At 40.2% G+C, this 17,340-nt stretch overlaps 1 protein-coding gene across 1 annotated transcript in view; it reads left to right on the plus strand.

Annotated features, from left to right (window-relative positions):
* MCPH1 (microcephalin 1) overlaps positions 1–17,340 on the plus strand; it is a 189,487-nt gene that overhangs the window by 57,683 nt on the left and 114,464 nt on the right. The window contains exons 10-11 of the mRNA XM_012645869.1: positions 6,973–7,010; positions 9,296–9,458. Coding sequence (XP_012501323.1) covers positions 6,973–7,010; positions 9,296–9,458 — 201 coding nt within the window. The remainder of the gene's footprint in view (positions 1–6,972; positions 7,011–9,295; positions 9,459–17,340) is intronic.

Consider the following 17,340-nt stretch of genomic DNA (forward strand, 5'->3'; position numbering starts at 1 on the left):
CACCTCCCCTACATTTTTTTTTAAATTAGCTAGGCATGGTGGTGTGTACCCGTAGTCCTAGCTACTCAGGAGGCTGAGGCAGGAGGATTACTTGAGCCCAAGTAGTTCGAGCTTGCAGTGAGCTATGATTACGCTGCTGCACTGTAGCCTGGGCAACAGAGCAAGACTCTGCCTTTAAAGTAAAGAGAAAAAAAAGTATTTTAGCTCTTTCCTAAGTGACTTGATGTCTAAAATTCTCAAGGGCATATAAACCATAGAAGGTTATTCTGGTAAAATACAGAATCTTTGGTACCTAAGCAAATTACACAAAAAAAGAATAACCCTGTAGATTTTAGGTGAAGGCAGTAAGCCACAAAAACAGGACCAATAAATATAAAATTCATTCCCCATTTTGTCTTTTGTTATGCTTTTTCGTACTTTGGAACAAACTGACACTTTAGGACTGAACTAAGGGGGTCTGCGAGGTCAGAACTAAGTTCATAATATTACTAAGATGTTAACATGTAATGTGTTTGTCATTGCTATCTCCAAACAAATCTATATCAATAATCATAGCCCATCAAGAAATGTTTTTGGGGTCCTCAGTAAGCTTGAAGAGCACAAAAGCCAAAAGCCCACCCTTTCGGATAGAAGAACTACTCCTGTCCTAGAAAAATAAAAGTGCATAGACAGTTGTGTTTCTGTGAAAGTATTTCTCCTAAGTATAGTATAAATCACATATTAATTATACTTTTAACCCAGGAAACTAACTTCTGGTTCATAGAGATAACTGGGGGTGGATAAATGTGCACTGCCTGTCACACAATGGCATTCATGCATATTTCATTACAGGCCCGAAGATACAGTCTCTCCGTAGCATATAAAAATAAGAAAAGCATAGAAACTTAAAATTATACTTAGTAATCAGTGTTTCTATATTCTGTCCTACTTAGCAATGATACAGGTATCTAATGAGTATCCCTTAATTAACTCAATTTAACATTACTTCAAGGTTTTAAGTTACCTAAAAATCTTGGAAATTATGTGCAAGTTTTATAATATAAAACAATTATTATTAAAATAAGGTTTGTCAAAGTAGTGATTCAATTTGGGTGAGGACAAATTTACATTTTTCATAGTCTTAAACATCAAGTAGGAGCAACGTTCATTTATTAGATCTATAAATCTGTATAACTTTTGGAAGAACATGTACAAGTAGAATAAAAATGTATACTTTTATTATACTTAATGCTAATAACTCATAGAACACATAGCTATTTTTATTAAACCAAAAATATTCAGCTAGTCTTATTTGCCAAAGATTTGCCTAAATATGTGAACTTGAATTCTTAAAACATTTGAGTTTCAGTAAGAATACTATTTTTTTTTAGCACTGTTTAAAGTATTGTTAAGAATTCAGCTTCCTTAATATCTGGGAATTTTAGGAATATTCAATTTATAGTTGCTTATTTATTTCTAAGCCAATCAGAATAGAACTCCTTTAAGGGAAGTTATAATCTCATTTGATTACACCAGCTCATGATGGTTATCTCAGGATGGGAGCTAATGGGTGTTTTGAAAGTCCCCAGCTAAATTGGGGTTCCAGTACCATCTGTGCTAGCAACCCTGCCCTAATGGGAGACCAAGGGGAACTGGATGTGGGTGCTTACAATGTGCCTTTCACTGGACACTTATTTTATGGGGTGGATGACCTAATGTCTAGTTGTCCAACCCAGTTCCTCACATGGGAAACGTGCTCATACTGGCAGACGCCCTGTGGCTCTTGTCTGACCCATGTCCAGCATGTGCCTGCCTAACCAAGTGGGGAACCCAGCCACTTGGGGTAGCCCCTGGTTCTTCAGATGGAAGGCACAAATTTAATACACCACCACAATAAGAAATCAGTTTGAAGACTTATTACTTACAGATCCTGAGGGGGGAGGGTGCCTTGGATTGGGAGGACAGTCCTCCATCCTCGGGTCATAAGAGGTAGGGATGAGGAGTCAGGTAGAGAGAGTGAGGGAGGGACCCATGGGCCAACACCTTTCTTGGGGTCCAGGGCATTATCCAAGCAGGTTTTAACTGGTGGGTTTAGAGCAAGCAGGCATAAGTTCCAGGAGGTCACACATGACTGAGAGGTGATCTCCCAATCTGTGCACTTCATGCAGGGAGTAGGGGTCAGCAGGGCCAGCCAAAGCTGTCCCACAGGGAAGTGGTCACTAGGAGGAGGCTGCGTAAGGCGCTATCTGGATTCACCACTTTGAGGAACACTCAGGGTAGAGGGTTTGGAGCTGGAAACTGTCATCGGTGACTAACCAACAGAATTTTTAATTGTGCCGCTCTCTGGGAGTAATTCAGCATCCCATCTCTTGGGAGAGACACATGAGATGAGGAAAGGCAAAGTGATCTGTCAAGCACAAAACCACTAACACGTGAGCCGCACAGAGATTTCCTGAATTACAGTCTTGTTCTGGGTCTGCCAGCAGCTGGTTGTATTTCTCATACTTCAGACATTCTTTTGTATAACTAATTGTATTTTGTGGATTTTCCAATAGTAATAGCATTCTAAGAGGATGAAAAATACATTGACTTTCATATATAGAAATTTTTTTCAACTCAACAGAACATGCTGAATGTCAGCTGCACTCAAAGTGCCTTAAGGGATATGCAACAAAGTGTCCCTTTGAGTTGTCTTTGCTGTAGTTTTCATCTGTCTTGCTGCTGTGATTTGAATGTGTCCCCTAAAAGTTCATGTGTTGGAAACATAATTGCCATTGTAAGTATTAAGAAGTGGGACCTTTAGGATGGGATTAGGTCATGAGAGGTCGGCCTCGTATATGATTAATGCCATTATCGTGGGAGTGGGTTAGTTACTGTGGAAGTGGGTTCCTGATAAAAAAGATGAGTTTGGCTCGATTTCCTCTCTCTGTCTCATGTGCTTGCTCACCATGTAATGCCTTCTGCCCTTCCGCCATGGGGTGACCCTCACCAGATGTGGGTGCCATGCTCGTGGACTTCCCAGCCTCCAGAACTGCGAGCCAAGTAAACTTCTGTTCATTATAAATTACTCAGCCTGTGGGATTCTGTTATAGCAGCAGAAAATGAACTAAGATAATTACCAATTAGATAAAATGCACACCTATATTTTAAAATTTTTATTATAAAAATTTTCGGGCATAGAGAAAAAGTGGAAGAATTGTACACTGAACACTCACATACCCACCAACTCATTAAAGGATAATTTTCTTAGAATGTTGCAATCATGACTCTTACTAATATAAAATGAGTGTTACTTAATTCATTACTTAATGAGGGAACCAGAAAGCTGTTATGTCCTGCTGAAAGGAGTATGGAATGAGCACACCACTGAGAGTGCTGAAATGCCTTTGATTCAGAAGTGCAAAACTGGCCTCTTCTGGAGTGGGAGGAAAGTCAGTTGAACCTCCAGTGGGAAGATTTTGCATGTCTGTGGACAAGAATTCTTACATTACTGTCAGTTTACTGCACTTGACAGAGTTGTAAAAGGCTCAAAGACAATGAAAGGCATAAAGCCCACAGAATCAGATAACCCTGAAGGGTGTGTCTGCAGCCATGCACAGTTTCCCACTGAAGTCACCCAGTAATCTTTTGTTCCATTTAAGTCTTTTCACAATTTTCCTCTGCAGTTTTCCTCCCTTGTGATCAAAATAATCTCAAATAGTCCAGAAGTGTATGTGTAGTAAACAATGCCAAGTATTTCACAATTTTTCCCTCCCGCCTTGATTGACAAGTGTTAACTTTTTTACTCTATTTACTTTGTCGTGTATTTATCTATTTCTCCATCAATCCTCTTATTTTTTAATTTATTTTCAAGTATGTTGGAAGCATCAATACACGGCATCTTCTTAGGAGTCTCCTTGATTAATCAAGAGAATCATGCCGGCTATATTTTCAAATTCCTAACTTAAGAGATCAGATAAGCAGATATGCTTACTGTTCCTATAGATTGCTCTATTCATTTCATCACTATTTCAGTCCTGGGTGCATTTGTCTCACAGCCCTAACAAGTGCATCTTTCTTGGCCCTGGTCAACATCATACTCTAGGGAGGACTTGCCTCTTTTAGGTTCTGAGGCTAGACCATGTAAATGAACCTTTAGTCTTCTGTATTTCTTGACAACATCTGCAAGTTAGGGGAATAGAGAAGCACAGTATACTTTTTGGTTTGGATTTTCTTGCCCTCTGTATATTTTTTCTTTCCATTTAGACTTCCATTTAGCATTTCGACTTTCCTTGAAAAAATTCCTCTCCTTCAGCCTGGGATGGGATGTACCAGTCTATGGTTGACTTGAATCTATGCAAACCTTCCTTTCCTGACACCGATAGGGGTCTTTCCCATGGTTCTCTTTTCCTGAATGATATTAATAGATAAGATGTTAATAGAATAGAGTAGTAGATTATATGAGTACATATAAATTGTGTGTGTGTATATACATGTATATGAAGTACAGCTGGCCCTCCACATCCATGGGTTCTACGTCTATGAATTCAACCAACTGCAGATGAAAAATAGTCAGGAAAAAATAAGGATGGTTGCACCTGTACTGAATATATACAGATTTTTTTCTTGTCATTATTCTCTAAAGAATACAGTGTAACAACTACTTATATATCATCTACATTGTATTAGGTATTACTATAATCTAAGGATGATTTAAAGTATACAGGAGGATGTAGGTAGGTTATATGCAAATACTACACCATTTTATATAAGGAACTTGAACATCCATGGACTGTAGTGCCTTTGGGGGTCCTGGAACCAGTCACCCACGATACATACAGGAGTGACTGTGTATGTATGTTTACATATGATGTACAGTCATGCTTCACTTAACTACGGGTTTACATTCTTAGAAATGCATCATTAGGCAATTTCATCTTTGTGCAAACATCGTAGAGAGTATAGACAGCAGCCTAAATGGTATAGCCTGCTACAGACCTATAGATGGTACAGCCTATTGCTGTGATGACTATCCTATCAGAGGTCCATCGTTGACTTAAACATCATCATGCAGAGCATGACTGTGTATAGAGATAGATGGATAGATATCAGCACTTATTTCCCATTTTGTAATGATCCATTTATTAACAATATTTAATAAAATATTTTTGAGTGCTTATTGTCTGCCAGGCATTGTTCCAGGTGTTGGGGATAAAGCAGTAAAGCAAGCAAAAGCTCCTGCCCTCACAGAGCTTACCCTGCAATTGAGAGAGATGGGCAATGATAGCAAACAAGATGAACGTGGCACGACGAATGTCAAAAGGAAGTGGGGAGAGAAGGGTGTGTGGTGTGGGGCTGCAGTTCTAGCCAGGTGGTTACGAGATAGGCTCGCTGAGAAGGTGACTTCTGAGCAAAGGCCTGAAGGAGATGAGAAGCCCTGTGGGTATCTGCAGAAGGAAAATTCCAGGCAGAACAAACAGCAAACGCCAAGGCCATGGCTGGAAGTGCACGTGTCACATTCAATGAAAAGTGTGGCTGCAGCAGGTGAGGGGAGAAGTCAGAGGTGAGGGCGAAGGGCACAGGGGCATCTTTCGTGGAGCGAAGTCATGGAGAGGAAGCCTCGCGTCGTGGAAGTCAAGGAGTCATCAAGACCATTTCCTTTTCCTTTCCCCTGCACCCTGTGGTCCTAGAGATGGGTGCTTCCCACAGTGGAACCCTACAGGCTTCTTTTGGATGGTTCTGCAGAACCACTGGGGCTGGTCACAAAACTGGGCCTGTGTATTTTCATTCAAGAATGACTGACACTGAAGAGCAAGATGAGGTTTCAACCAGTATCTTGATGACTAGAGACTCCTACGTAAAGGTCTTGTCTCCAGACTTAAGCCAGGCAGTTGTTCCATTTGTGCTATCAGAAATAGGAAAGAGCTAACAGTAGAATATTCTACAGAGACAACCAAAGAGACAGGGACGCAGCCATCTGTTACCTTATCCATCGCTCTTGGGGGTTGTTCCTTTGAATATCTTTTTGTTTCATATTACCTCTTCATTCTTCCTTCTCCACCTTCCTTGAATGTACTTATGTAGCACCCAGGCCCCTTGAATTCTGTCATTCTAGTCAACCCGAGGTCATTTGAATGTCTTTCGTTCCTTCTTTGCATTTACTTCACATTGATCATTTAAGACATCAGTGAATGTGCAATGGTTATGCTACACAGTGGTTGCTTTGAATTATTAATATCTCATATGAATTACAAAAGTAGAGGAATAATGTGAACTCATTTCTGCTTATATGTATAATACACGCACACACTCCCATAGAATTAATATTTGGCTGAATATATTACCAAATTGTTAAATAATAGTCATTTCTGGCTGGTGGAATTACAAGGAATTCATATTTCTAATTATATATTTCCATAGCATTTAAATTTTTTGCAATGTGTATTTTAAAAAAAATATTTAAAATCTTTTATTTAAAAAAAATGTTATAATTCCAGTTAATAGCAAATGCCAGCACAACAAATAAGTTCCATTACCTATGCCTCTGTATGCAAGAGATTTGTTGGCCCATGCAACAAAAGCACAGACATACGTGCACATTTTCTGAAACCAGAATGTGGTGGCCTAGAAGCCTTAGGAAAAGTGGTTGTTAAGCCTGCAAACATGCTCTTCTTACTCCTCCTTCCTTTGAACTCCGTAAAGACATTGACACATTTGGAGGTCTGCTAGCTGTAACTGGTAGGACAGACTTCTAGAGGGAAATATTAAATATTTGTTTTTGCTCTTCTACCTCATGCCTGGATTATTTGGGATTGGTTTGAGGATAGTATCTGAGTTTCTATCTCTTGGGCTATTTTTTCCAGGAATATAAAGTTTTTTTCTTTGATATATGCTTAAATGTTTATTTTTAAATGACGTAACTTTTCGAAAAAACTTATTAAAGTTTATTTGTGTGGGAAAAATATTTTTTATATTTTTGACTGTTTTTTGTTCCTTCTCTTTTGAAATCTCTAGCCAACAAGAACATTAGTCATGACAAGCATGCCATCTGAGTAAGTACTCGTTGTTTTGATAACTTTCTATTCAATGTAAAATTTTAAGCTTTTCTCCCATATACTCTAATTCTCTGTACTTTTAGGCAGTTCATAGATCTGTCGTGTATCGCTTTTACTTTATATAATTAATATCTGAGTTAGAAAATCATTGAAAATAAAAAAAATGTGGTTAAATGTGTACCAATGTGGAAAACCTGGGATAAAAAAAGAAGAAGAAATATGAACAGTTTAGTGATAAAAACTTTTGGGGGGTTGTTTAGACAGCATTAAGAGGGTTTGTGCTCTTTTTTGCTATTCTTTTTGCCTGCTTAAAACCTAATGGCTTTGTCTAACTACCCCCATCCCCATGAATGTTCAGCAAATGGAGCAACGCTGACCGAAATCTTCCCCTTAAAGGTCTTAAAGAAACACTGTGGTGGAAAGCTTCCTACAGCCGTACTAAAGCAGCTATCTGCATGTTTTGTGGAAGGGTTAATAGCTTGCTGGCATGCTCTTATCATCTTCCTTAAACATTTAACACAATGAGAACATCCAACAAAAATATAGTGCTATATTCTTTGTAACAGATTTTTGAATTCCTGTTTAAAGGGGAAAACCATGATTTTTATATCAGTCAGAGGTTTTATAAGTTTTTCAGACATTCATCAAAACACTAGAACATTTCAATGAGAAATATGCTACATAAAGAGTAGACATTTAGGATCCCTTTCCTGCTTGTGGCCTGAAAATAAAAGGATGGATAATTCAAACACCATACATTAGATAGCGAAAAAAGAGCTCACTGAAAATTTTTGTACATATATTATGAAATATATTGAACATTCTAAATAGTCTAATACAGAAATGAACATTGAATATGGGTGTAATGTTTTTAAAAGTCTGTATTTTTTTTGAGAATAAAAAAATTAATAACTAGTTATTTTGTCGTTCAAGGTTTAAAAATAAAATTTTCATTTAGGCCACATCCTTTCTTGCTCTTTGTCCCGCACAGTCTTCTTGTGCTTCTTAAGAGCAGGACAGGGACATTCTGACTCCATACAGATTAACCATGCCTTGAGGAGACACTTGTTACTTATTGACACATCCAGCAAATAGCTGGCAACTGCCAGATTTGGGATGGAGAAAATTAGATATTCAGAAATGAAGAGTTCCAGAGACCATCTAGTTTAGAGGCTTTTACTTTTTACTTCTGTTTTTGTTTTCTTTTGCCTTTTTTGCCTCTATTTTTTCCACATTTAATATTTTTCATGACCTAAGTAAGCACAGATCCTCTGGTCGGAGTGGTGAGGGGGCCCAAGTCTTAAGACACACATATATCTTCTCTACCCTGGTGATCTCTAAGAATTTTGAAGTGTGATATGATTCAGCCCTTTCATTTTACAGGTAAAGAAACTGAGGGCTTGAGATAGACATACCTAAGATCACTAGAGATAAAACTAAGGAACACCGTCATTTGCAAGGAAGAGGGTTAGAGACAGTCTGTATAAGCATGGACAAAAGCCTCTGTCTCTTTGTAATAATACAATTTTTAGAGAGGAGAGGTGTCTATTTAACTCACCGTGTACATCATGGTGTGGCTCAGAACCCCTTTCATATCCTTGGTATTTCATTGGGGATTTTTGAAAATTCCTGGGAGATAGAGAGAGAAGCAATGTCAGAGCTAAGGGTGTTAGTGAGGTAATTGTAAAAGGAAGAGAAGAACTGAGAGTTATTTGGTAAGGAAGTTAGCTGGAAGGAATTTTTTTTAACAAAAGGATACTCTAAGCATTACAGAAAGGACAGAGTAGGAGAGAACTGGTGATGAGCTTTGTGAAACACAGGGCCCTCTGTCAAAGCCCCAGATTGGATCTGACGATTTAATAAAAAGGATCTTTTTCCCCTCTTCGTAGAAAAACTATGTGTTTGGCACTCAATAAATGTTGCATTTTCAAAATAAAGTAAGTAAGAATCTTGGTCTTGACCATGTGCAAATTGGTTCAAATAAGGTCTGGTTTCTGATACCGGCTCTAACGGCCCCGCACTGGGGCAGACCATTTGCAGCCTCGGGGCCTGTTTTCTCAGCCCTTAAAATAGTCCGAGTTGAGATCTCGTTTTTTTTTTTTTTTTTTAATTTATCCAAATTTCAAGTCATTAATCTTAAGACATGAGCACCATAACTGAAATAAAATTTAAAATTTTAGCTTTCTAGGTTTTTTGTTATTCTTATTATTTACCGTCATCACTTTGATGTTCATATGCAGCCCATATATTCATTTTATTTATTTTTTCCCTCTATTTGATAGAAAGCAGAATGTCGTCATCCAGGTTATGAATAAATTTGAAGGCTTTTCACTTGCACGGGAAGTCTGTGAGACTACCACTCACGTGCTCTGTGGGGAGCCCGTCCGCACCCTGAATGTGCTGCTGGGAATCGCGCGCGGCTGCTGGGTTCTCTCTTACGAATGGGTAAGCGCTGTGCTCGAACTCCGCGTTCTAAAACAAGACGCTGTGATAGATCTGGTCGTCCTGAAGTGATGACACTGGGGCTCCTGCCAGCGTGCACCCTTGTGTATCTGCACGCTCTCCTGCGAGCAGGGAGGACCGCTCTTTCCCGGAGCTTGTCCCCCTTTGCTGGCACCTTTCAGCCAGTGCCAAGTCCGAGGGGAAAAGGAGATGGGGCTGGTGGAGTGCAGGAAACTAGCAGCCTTCAAGATAAAGCAGGAATAAGATTGGAAAGATGTGGAACGAAAACGCCAAGTGCGTGTTCTCACAGTCAAATGAGCTTTACTCTGTGTTTGACCAAGAAATAACGTGACCTATGCTAGTGGTGGTTTGAAAAGCCAAAAGAATTCAGTGCTTGTTTTTACAGATGGATTTACTTAGGATGAAACATGTTCATTTAATCCCATTTGGATACATTTTATCTTATGCATATCTAGCTGTAACATTCTTTGCCCTTATTTCTGTGCATTAAAGGTAGTTTAAAAAATATATCAGCATGTTCATTATTCACAAAAATTGAAGTCTGTTAATGATTCTATTTTTACTTTGATCCTCAAGCTAAGGTCACTCAGAAGCATTGCTTTCTGATGACAGTAGCATCATTTGTTACTTGAGTTACCATTTTTCATCTGTTAAGTATCCACCCTCCCTCCTCCTCCCCCAAGAACGTATTATATTAATACTGTGTTAATTTAAGCCAGTAGAATTATAATATGCAGAAACTACAGGTGTATTTTTAAGAATAGCTATGTGGTCTTTTTTCCATGTTATAAACTTAACGCTGCAGCTCCCTGTTACAAGAGATTTAAGGGATTCGTGCTAAAAGTTGTGAAATGGAAACAGTTGACATTCCAAACATAAGTACTACTCGCATTGGTGGCAACTGGGGATTACCTCACCTAATTATACACTAGTACTGCTTTATATTTATTTGTGTGACCTACAATAGTCTCCCCTTATCCTTGGTTTTGCTTTCTGCAGTTTCAGTTACCATAGTCCGAAAATATTAAATGGAAAATTCCAGAAATAAACAATGCATACGTTTTAAATTGCATGCTTTTCTGAGTAGTACGGTGAAATCTCGGATCCTTTGCATCCTGCCCAGGACGTGGCTCCTCCCATGGCCTAGTGTGGCTCCTCCCATGGCCTAGTGTGTCTGCACTGTGGATGCTTCCTCCAAGAGTCACTCAGTCATCTTCTTGGCCGTCCCATCACCTGTCACAGTATCACAGCACTTGTGTTCAAGTCACCTTAGTTTGACCTCGTCACGGCCCCCAAATTCAAGAGTAGTGATGCAGGCAATTCTGATATGCCAAAGAGAAGCTGCAGAGTGCTTCCTTTAAGTGAAAAGGTGAAAGTTCTCGACTTAAGGAGAGAAAAATGGTATGCTGAGGCTTCTAGGATTTATGGTTAGAATGACTCTTCCATCTGTGAAGTTGTGAAGAAGGAAAAAGAAATTCGTGCATACTATATATAGGGTTCAGTACTATCTACAATTTCAGGAATTCACTGGGAATCTTGGAACTTATCCCCTTTGGATAAGGGTGGACTACTGTATAATGCATAACTCCAGCTTCTGTGAATGAATTCCCTGTTTTCTTTCTCTCCAATTCAAAACATGTCTGTATCTTCATCAATCAGCCCTTCCTTCCCTCAGGTTTCAGAAGAAAGTCAAAAATTCATGTGATTTTCAAATATGAGTTCCATTATGGAACCAGTGCAGTGCAGACAGCTTGGAATATCAACGAAGTGTTTGGGAAGGATGTGGCTAATGAATGCACAGTACGTCAATGGTTTGCGAAGTTCCATTCTGGTGATTTAATCTTGAACTTGAGCCACATGGGCAACCTGAGACCAAAGCGGATAATTATGAGCTGAAAGCTGTAGTGGAAACAAATCCATCTCAAGCCATCTCAACCTACACATGCATTAGCAGCAAGGTTTGACATTATTATTCCAACAATATTGGACCACTTGAAACAAATCGTCAAGGCAAAGAAGCTGGATAGACCGCCACTCGCTCTCCAGGCTTCTTCACTGCTGGCACAAACAATCTGCCATTAAGATGGCAAAACGGTGTCAATAGGTCAGGCTCATACTTTGATTAATTGTACCCATAAACTACCCTTTTGATTCGAAATCAGACATTTCATATTTAATGACCTAATATAAGGGAAAAAGTTAATAAATTAGACTTCATCAAAATTGAAAACTTTTAGTCTGTCGAGGACATTATAAAGAGACCAGAAAAAAAAAATTGCAAATCTCGTATCTGACAAAGAACTACGTCCAGAATATGTAAAGAACTCTCAAAGTTCAACAGTAAGAAAACAAGAACCCCCAAAAAGTTGGCAAAAGAAAAAATATTTGAATAGACACTTTACCAAAGATATACAGGTAGAAAATGAGCACATGAAAAGATGCTCAACATTATTAGTCATTAAATAAATGCAGTTTAAAACCACAGTGAAATACCCCTAATATCTATTATTAATAGAATAGCTACAATGAAAAACATCAGTGATACTGTAGCAAGGAGGCAGGACAGCTGGACTCTCAAATCTGCTGGCAGGAGTGGGAAGTGATACAGCCACCCTGGAGAATAGTTTGGCAATTTCACACAAAGTTAAATGTTCACCTACCATCTCATTCGGCAGTCCCACTCCCAGATGTTTGCCCTAGAGAAATGAGAGCTTATGTTCACATAAAAATCTATACAGGAATGTTTGTAGCAGCTTTATTTATAATCACTCAAACCTGGAAACAGCACAGGCGTCCATCTGCAGGTGAGTGGATGAATAGGCTGGTCCAGCCAGGCAGCGGAATCTGCTCGGTGATGAGAAGGAATGATGACACAGGCAACAACCTGGATGACTCTCTCATGCATTTTGCCAAGTTTAACAGGCTCGTCTCAGAAGGTCATATGCTGTGTGAAACCATTTGTAGGTCATTCTGGAAAAGGCAAAACAGTAGGGAAAGAGAAGAGATGAGTGGTTGCCAAGAGTTAAGGTGGGCATAGGGTCTGACAGCAAAGTGGCAGCACCTGAGACGTCTTTGGGGCGTGCGATTGCTCTGTGTTCTGTTAGTGGTGGTTGTTACAAGACCACGATGTGTTAAAACGCAGAGGACTGTTCACACACATGCACACACAAGTGACTTTTACTGTTTGTAAATTTAAATTAAAAAGTATTACTTAATGTGGCTCTCCAGGTGAAGATGTTTGAGCACACAGGGTCTGCTAGTTTAGCGCTGTGGTTTCAGAACCAGATTCCCTTGTGCATGCTGAACACGTTTACAGTTCTCCTGTATCTTCAACCTCTGCCTCTGTTCTAGGTGCTTCCCATCAGCATTTAAGCTCAGTCTCATCTCTTCTATCTTAAAAAAATCAAAAAAATTTTAAAAATAACTTTCCCCAGATTACTCTCTGCTTTCTGTACTACCCTTTTTCCCCTTCTTTCATGGCAGAACTTCACAAATACATGTTCATCCTCGTCCTTGCCTTGCCAGTGACACCCAAACACTTCACTATTTGTGAAAAATACCAACTCCTGGGAGACTAAAAAGGCCCGGATTTACTATGGCTTAAAGTAAAATATCTGTCCGTGTAGTTATGAACATAATTGTGATGGCTGTCAGATGTTCCCTCCAGCTGGCATGGTGTATGCATTGATGATAACAGGTTCCTACTGACTTGCACCCTCAAAAAAGAGTTTAGAAACAAGCTGAATCTCATTCTCTGTTTATCTTTCAATTACACAAAGATAACTGCTACTTCTTGCATGGCCTCCTTCCTTTAATTTTTTAACAAAATTAATTGATACAAACATAGCAAATTTCTTTGAGAAAAGATAGTTGCCACCACCATTAATAAAGCCACTCCACATAATTTCTAAAGCTTAACACCCAATTTAATGTTCAACTGCAACTTGTATGTAACTTTAGATATGAACTTCCCAGGTTGTAATTTCTTCTAGGGTCTAGGTTTGAAGTGTGCATAGTATATTCTTGAAGGATCATATTGACTTGTATGAAAGGAATCAGAGTCTCTCTTTTTCCCTCTCTTTCTCTCTCTCTCTCTGGTCCTTCTCTTTCTAACCCTGTTTCCAATGCAATTGGGGGATTCTTAAAATATTCCCTTTGGCTAGCAGTATAAACTTGCCTCCAAGAAAAACATTACTAAGAATGTTTTTATATCAGAGTTTGTGTGGTATTCTCTGGAAATTTCTTGTAAAGGAGAATTGTAGCAATCCTTCAAAATTAGATGGTTCTATGTGGCCCAGATATTCCTATCAGAAAAATAATGGTGATTTTATAACACAATTCAGTTTGAATTTTTACTTAATCTTTTTTTTTTTTTTTGAGAAGTTTCTTGGCAATTTCTACCTGTTTACATCAGTTCATCCTTCCAGCATTAACTCTACTGTTTTCAGGAAAGAGAATAATTTGTGTTCTTCCTGCTTCATGACTGAATTGTCTGGCACAGACATAGAAATAGAAAACCATGTCAAGAGTCGCTCAATTTCCTATTCATGGGAGACAGGAAGTAGCACAACAGAAAAATAAAGAAATTGATTTGACCAAAGCGTCCCAGTAGACTCGAGTTGTTTTGTCCTGTGTTGTTCAAGCACAGCGCTGTTTGAATCTCTAGAGCGTCTTTTTCTCACTCTCACTCGTTTGGTGTTTCTTATACCCCATGTGATTTATCTACAATTCTGCTCCACCTTGCGGCCCTTGCGTGGTCACTAGGACAAGTGGAGAGTCCTGTGACCCAGTCTTCCTTTTCCAGCTACCATCCCATATCCCTCTGTCCCTCTCTCAAAGACATGGAGTATCGGGGAATAATTCAGCCTATATTCAGGTTAAAAAAATGTTGATTCTGAGCAACTTATGAATAAGACCTGATAACAGGGTTTTAAAGCTAACTCAGTTATAAATGCAGATGTAGGGCTTAAAAAAGCTAAATTGGTTTTACAGCAAGATGTCAGGCTGTTAACTGTTAACAAATAATCTAGTGTTTCTATTAATCAGAAATGATGTCAGAATGAGTCAATTTTCTTGACATAATGGGACCCAGTTTGGGTTTTCTCTCATTGAGTTCAGTAAGCAGTGAGTGAGGTAAGACATATTTTATTGGCAATGCGCACAGTATCAATCAATTGTGAGAATTAAAATAAGATGCCTCATTCACACAGTCCAGGCCTCTCACTCTTTGTCGCAGAACACTAAGTCTCTCTCCTAAAACCATAACCTGTGGTATGATAGAACCAGAACTGGAATCATCACCCTGCCTTCTCACGACTATTCAAAAGGGATCATCTTCAAAACTAGTCTCTTTTTTTTTTGCGTTAAGTTGGCAGATTAACTTCTTAACTCATTCTAAGAACTAATTCCAGGCAGGTTGTACTTGGTGTGTGGTATTGCCACCGGATTTTCTGAGCGATTCCTTCAGTTCTCTCCTGGAGACATTTGTCAGCCACGACCACGAGCGAGCACTGGAGTTTCCAAGCTGACTCGGACCTCAGGCTAGGGTCTCCGAACTTTTACAGGCTTCATTTCAAAGTTCTTTTATCCTGCCACAGATTGAACCGTGGTGAAGGACTGGCTACTTTACAGAGCGTTTTCACCTCCTCTGTCTGGTTGGATCCTCACAGAACAGGTTTGCGGCAGAGAAGGGTGCTATGCGGCAATAAACATTAAGGGTAGTGTTAGGGACGCAAGGCAAATGGCTCGTCTGATTGAATGTGGATCTTTGAAACAGTGTCTGTCAAGGAGTTGTCCCAAGGCAGTGACTATGAACAGTTATCTCAAAGTACTCCTAATTTATAGATTTTCATTATTAGAATAATGGATTCTGGTTTTGGACAGGCATGTAACCTGTCGAGTTCGCCTGCTTCTTTCACTTGAGGTGGTCACTGCACAAGGCCCAGGCTCCTTCTCTAGGGAAGCTCACGCAGGCTGCCGAGAACAGCCAGGGGGCCCAGGGAAGCTGGTGGCTCTGCCTGGGTCCTCTCCTCCCCTTGTACCCTTTTGTTCATCCTGGCAAGACCCCGGGGTGCACTTTTCCCTCATTGGAGGTGCTGGCTTTCCCGGTAACATAATCTCGTGATTGAGGACAGATATGAGTGAGTGATTCACCCAGAAAATTGAGGGCTTTGGAGTTACCCTCCAGGGGGACATTTGAACAGATATGCAGACAGGACTCCAAGTGCCACCTAGGAATGACGAATGGTGGAGTTCGAAGGGGTCAAAGTGATTTTTTTAGAGTGAGAAGACTGTGAAGTCACCTTAGAATGCAACCATGGACTTTGTTGGGAATGAAGTTCAATCATCATTTTCATGTCTTTACATTAATTTTTTTTTTTTTTTGAGACAGAGTCTCACTCTGTTGCCCTGGCTAGAATGAGTGCCGTGGCGTCAGCCTAGCTCACAGCAACCTCACACCCCTGGGCTCAAGCAATCCTCCTGCCTCAGCCTCTCGAGTAGCTGGGACTACAGACATGTGCCACCATGCCCGGCTAATTTTTTCTATATATATATATATTTAGTTGTCCAGATAATTTCTTTCTATTTTTAGTAGAGACGGGGTCTCGCTCTCGCTCAGGCTAGTCTCGAACTCCTGACCTTGAGCGATCCACCCGCCTCGGCCTCCCAGAGAGCTAGGATTACAGGCGTGAGCCACCGCGCCCGGCCTACATTAATATTTTTTAATTTTATAAAGGTGCTAGGCAGAATCTACTTAATACACCTGGCACAGAAAAGCAAATACACAGGTCCTAATACTGCAACTTTGCAAGGAAGAGAAATACCTGAGGATCTCAGAGTGAGGAAAAGAACAGGCATTTGGAGACGGCTTTGGGGACCCAGCATGGCATACAGGTCATAACCAGGAATGTGGAAGCCACCCACTGGAGTATTTTAACTACAGAGTAGCTGCATTTGTCTCCCTGGCCTTTCTGTAAAGAATGGATTGCAGGGAGGCACAAGCCGAGCAGAGTGACCAGCAGGAGGCAGCTAGAGTCATACAGGTGAGAAACTGTCGTGATCATGACTAAAGCAGCGTTCCACAGGTGAGGAGGTGAGAACAGGTTGGCGTGCTTCTTAGGAAGATTTAACGGGATTTGATAACGTGAGGTCTGTGGGAATAGACAAGTCAAGATATCTCCTATCTAAATTTTTTACTGGAGCAACTGAGGGTAGATAGTGGTGCCATTTACTGAGATAAGGCATTCTGGGAGAGAAAGATGTGTGCAGGGTTTGGAGTACAGTAAAAAAATTCTGATTCAGGCATATTGAGTTTGAGATTCCTATTAGACATTCAAGTAGAGATAGCACAGATCAAATTATATATTTGTATGTGTTCGGGGGAAAGGTTAAGACTATAAATATTCAATACAGCCATGGTACGTAGGGAGTGGGTGTAGAATGAGAAAAGAAGTGGGTTTAGGCCTAAGCCCTGGGCTGTGCCAACATTTAAAAGTCGGGAGAAGGAAGAGGAGCACGCAGGGGGAACCAGGAAGGGTCAGTTAGTGGCATGGGTGAAATACCATGAGAACATGGTGTGCGGTCAGGAGAGGAACTGCTTCAGGAAGGAGGGATGCTCTGCTCTGCTGAATGCTGCCGGAAGGTGAATTAGGGGGCAGACAGAGGAGTGGCTGTTGGATTTGACCAGATGAATGTTGGCAGAGACCTTTAAAAAAGCACTCTTAATCAAATGACTAAGAGGGTTGAAGAGTTAGCGGGACATGAAGCCCCAGAAGCAGCAAGTGCAGGGCTGGTGTGTTGCTGCCGCTAGAGCAGAGACGGTGGTTGGCAGCTGATGGGGCACTGTCAGGTGTGGATCTTGCCT

Source organism: Propithecus coquereli, unplaced genomic scaffold (genome assembly GCF_000956105.1).
Source record: "Propithecus coquereli isolate 6110/MARCELLA unplaced genomic scaffold, Pcoq_1.0 Scaffold238, whole genome shotgun sequence".
NCBI lineage: Eukaryota > Metazoa > Chordata > Mammalia > Primates > Indriidae > Propithecus > Propithecus coquereli.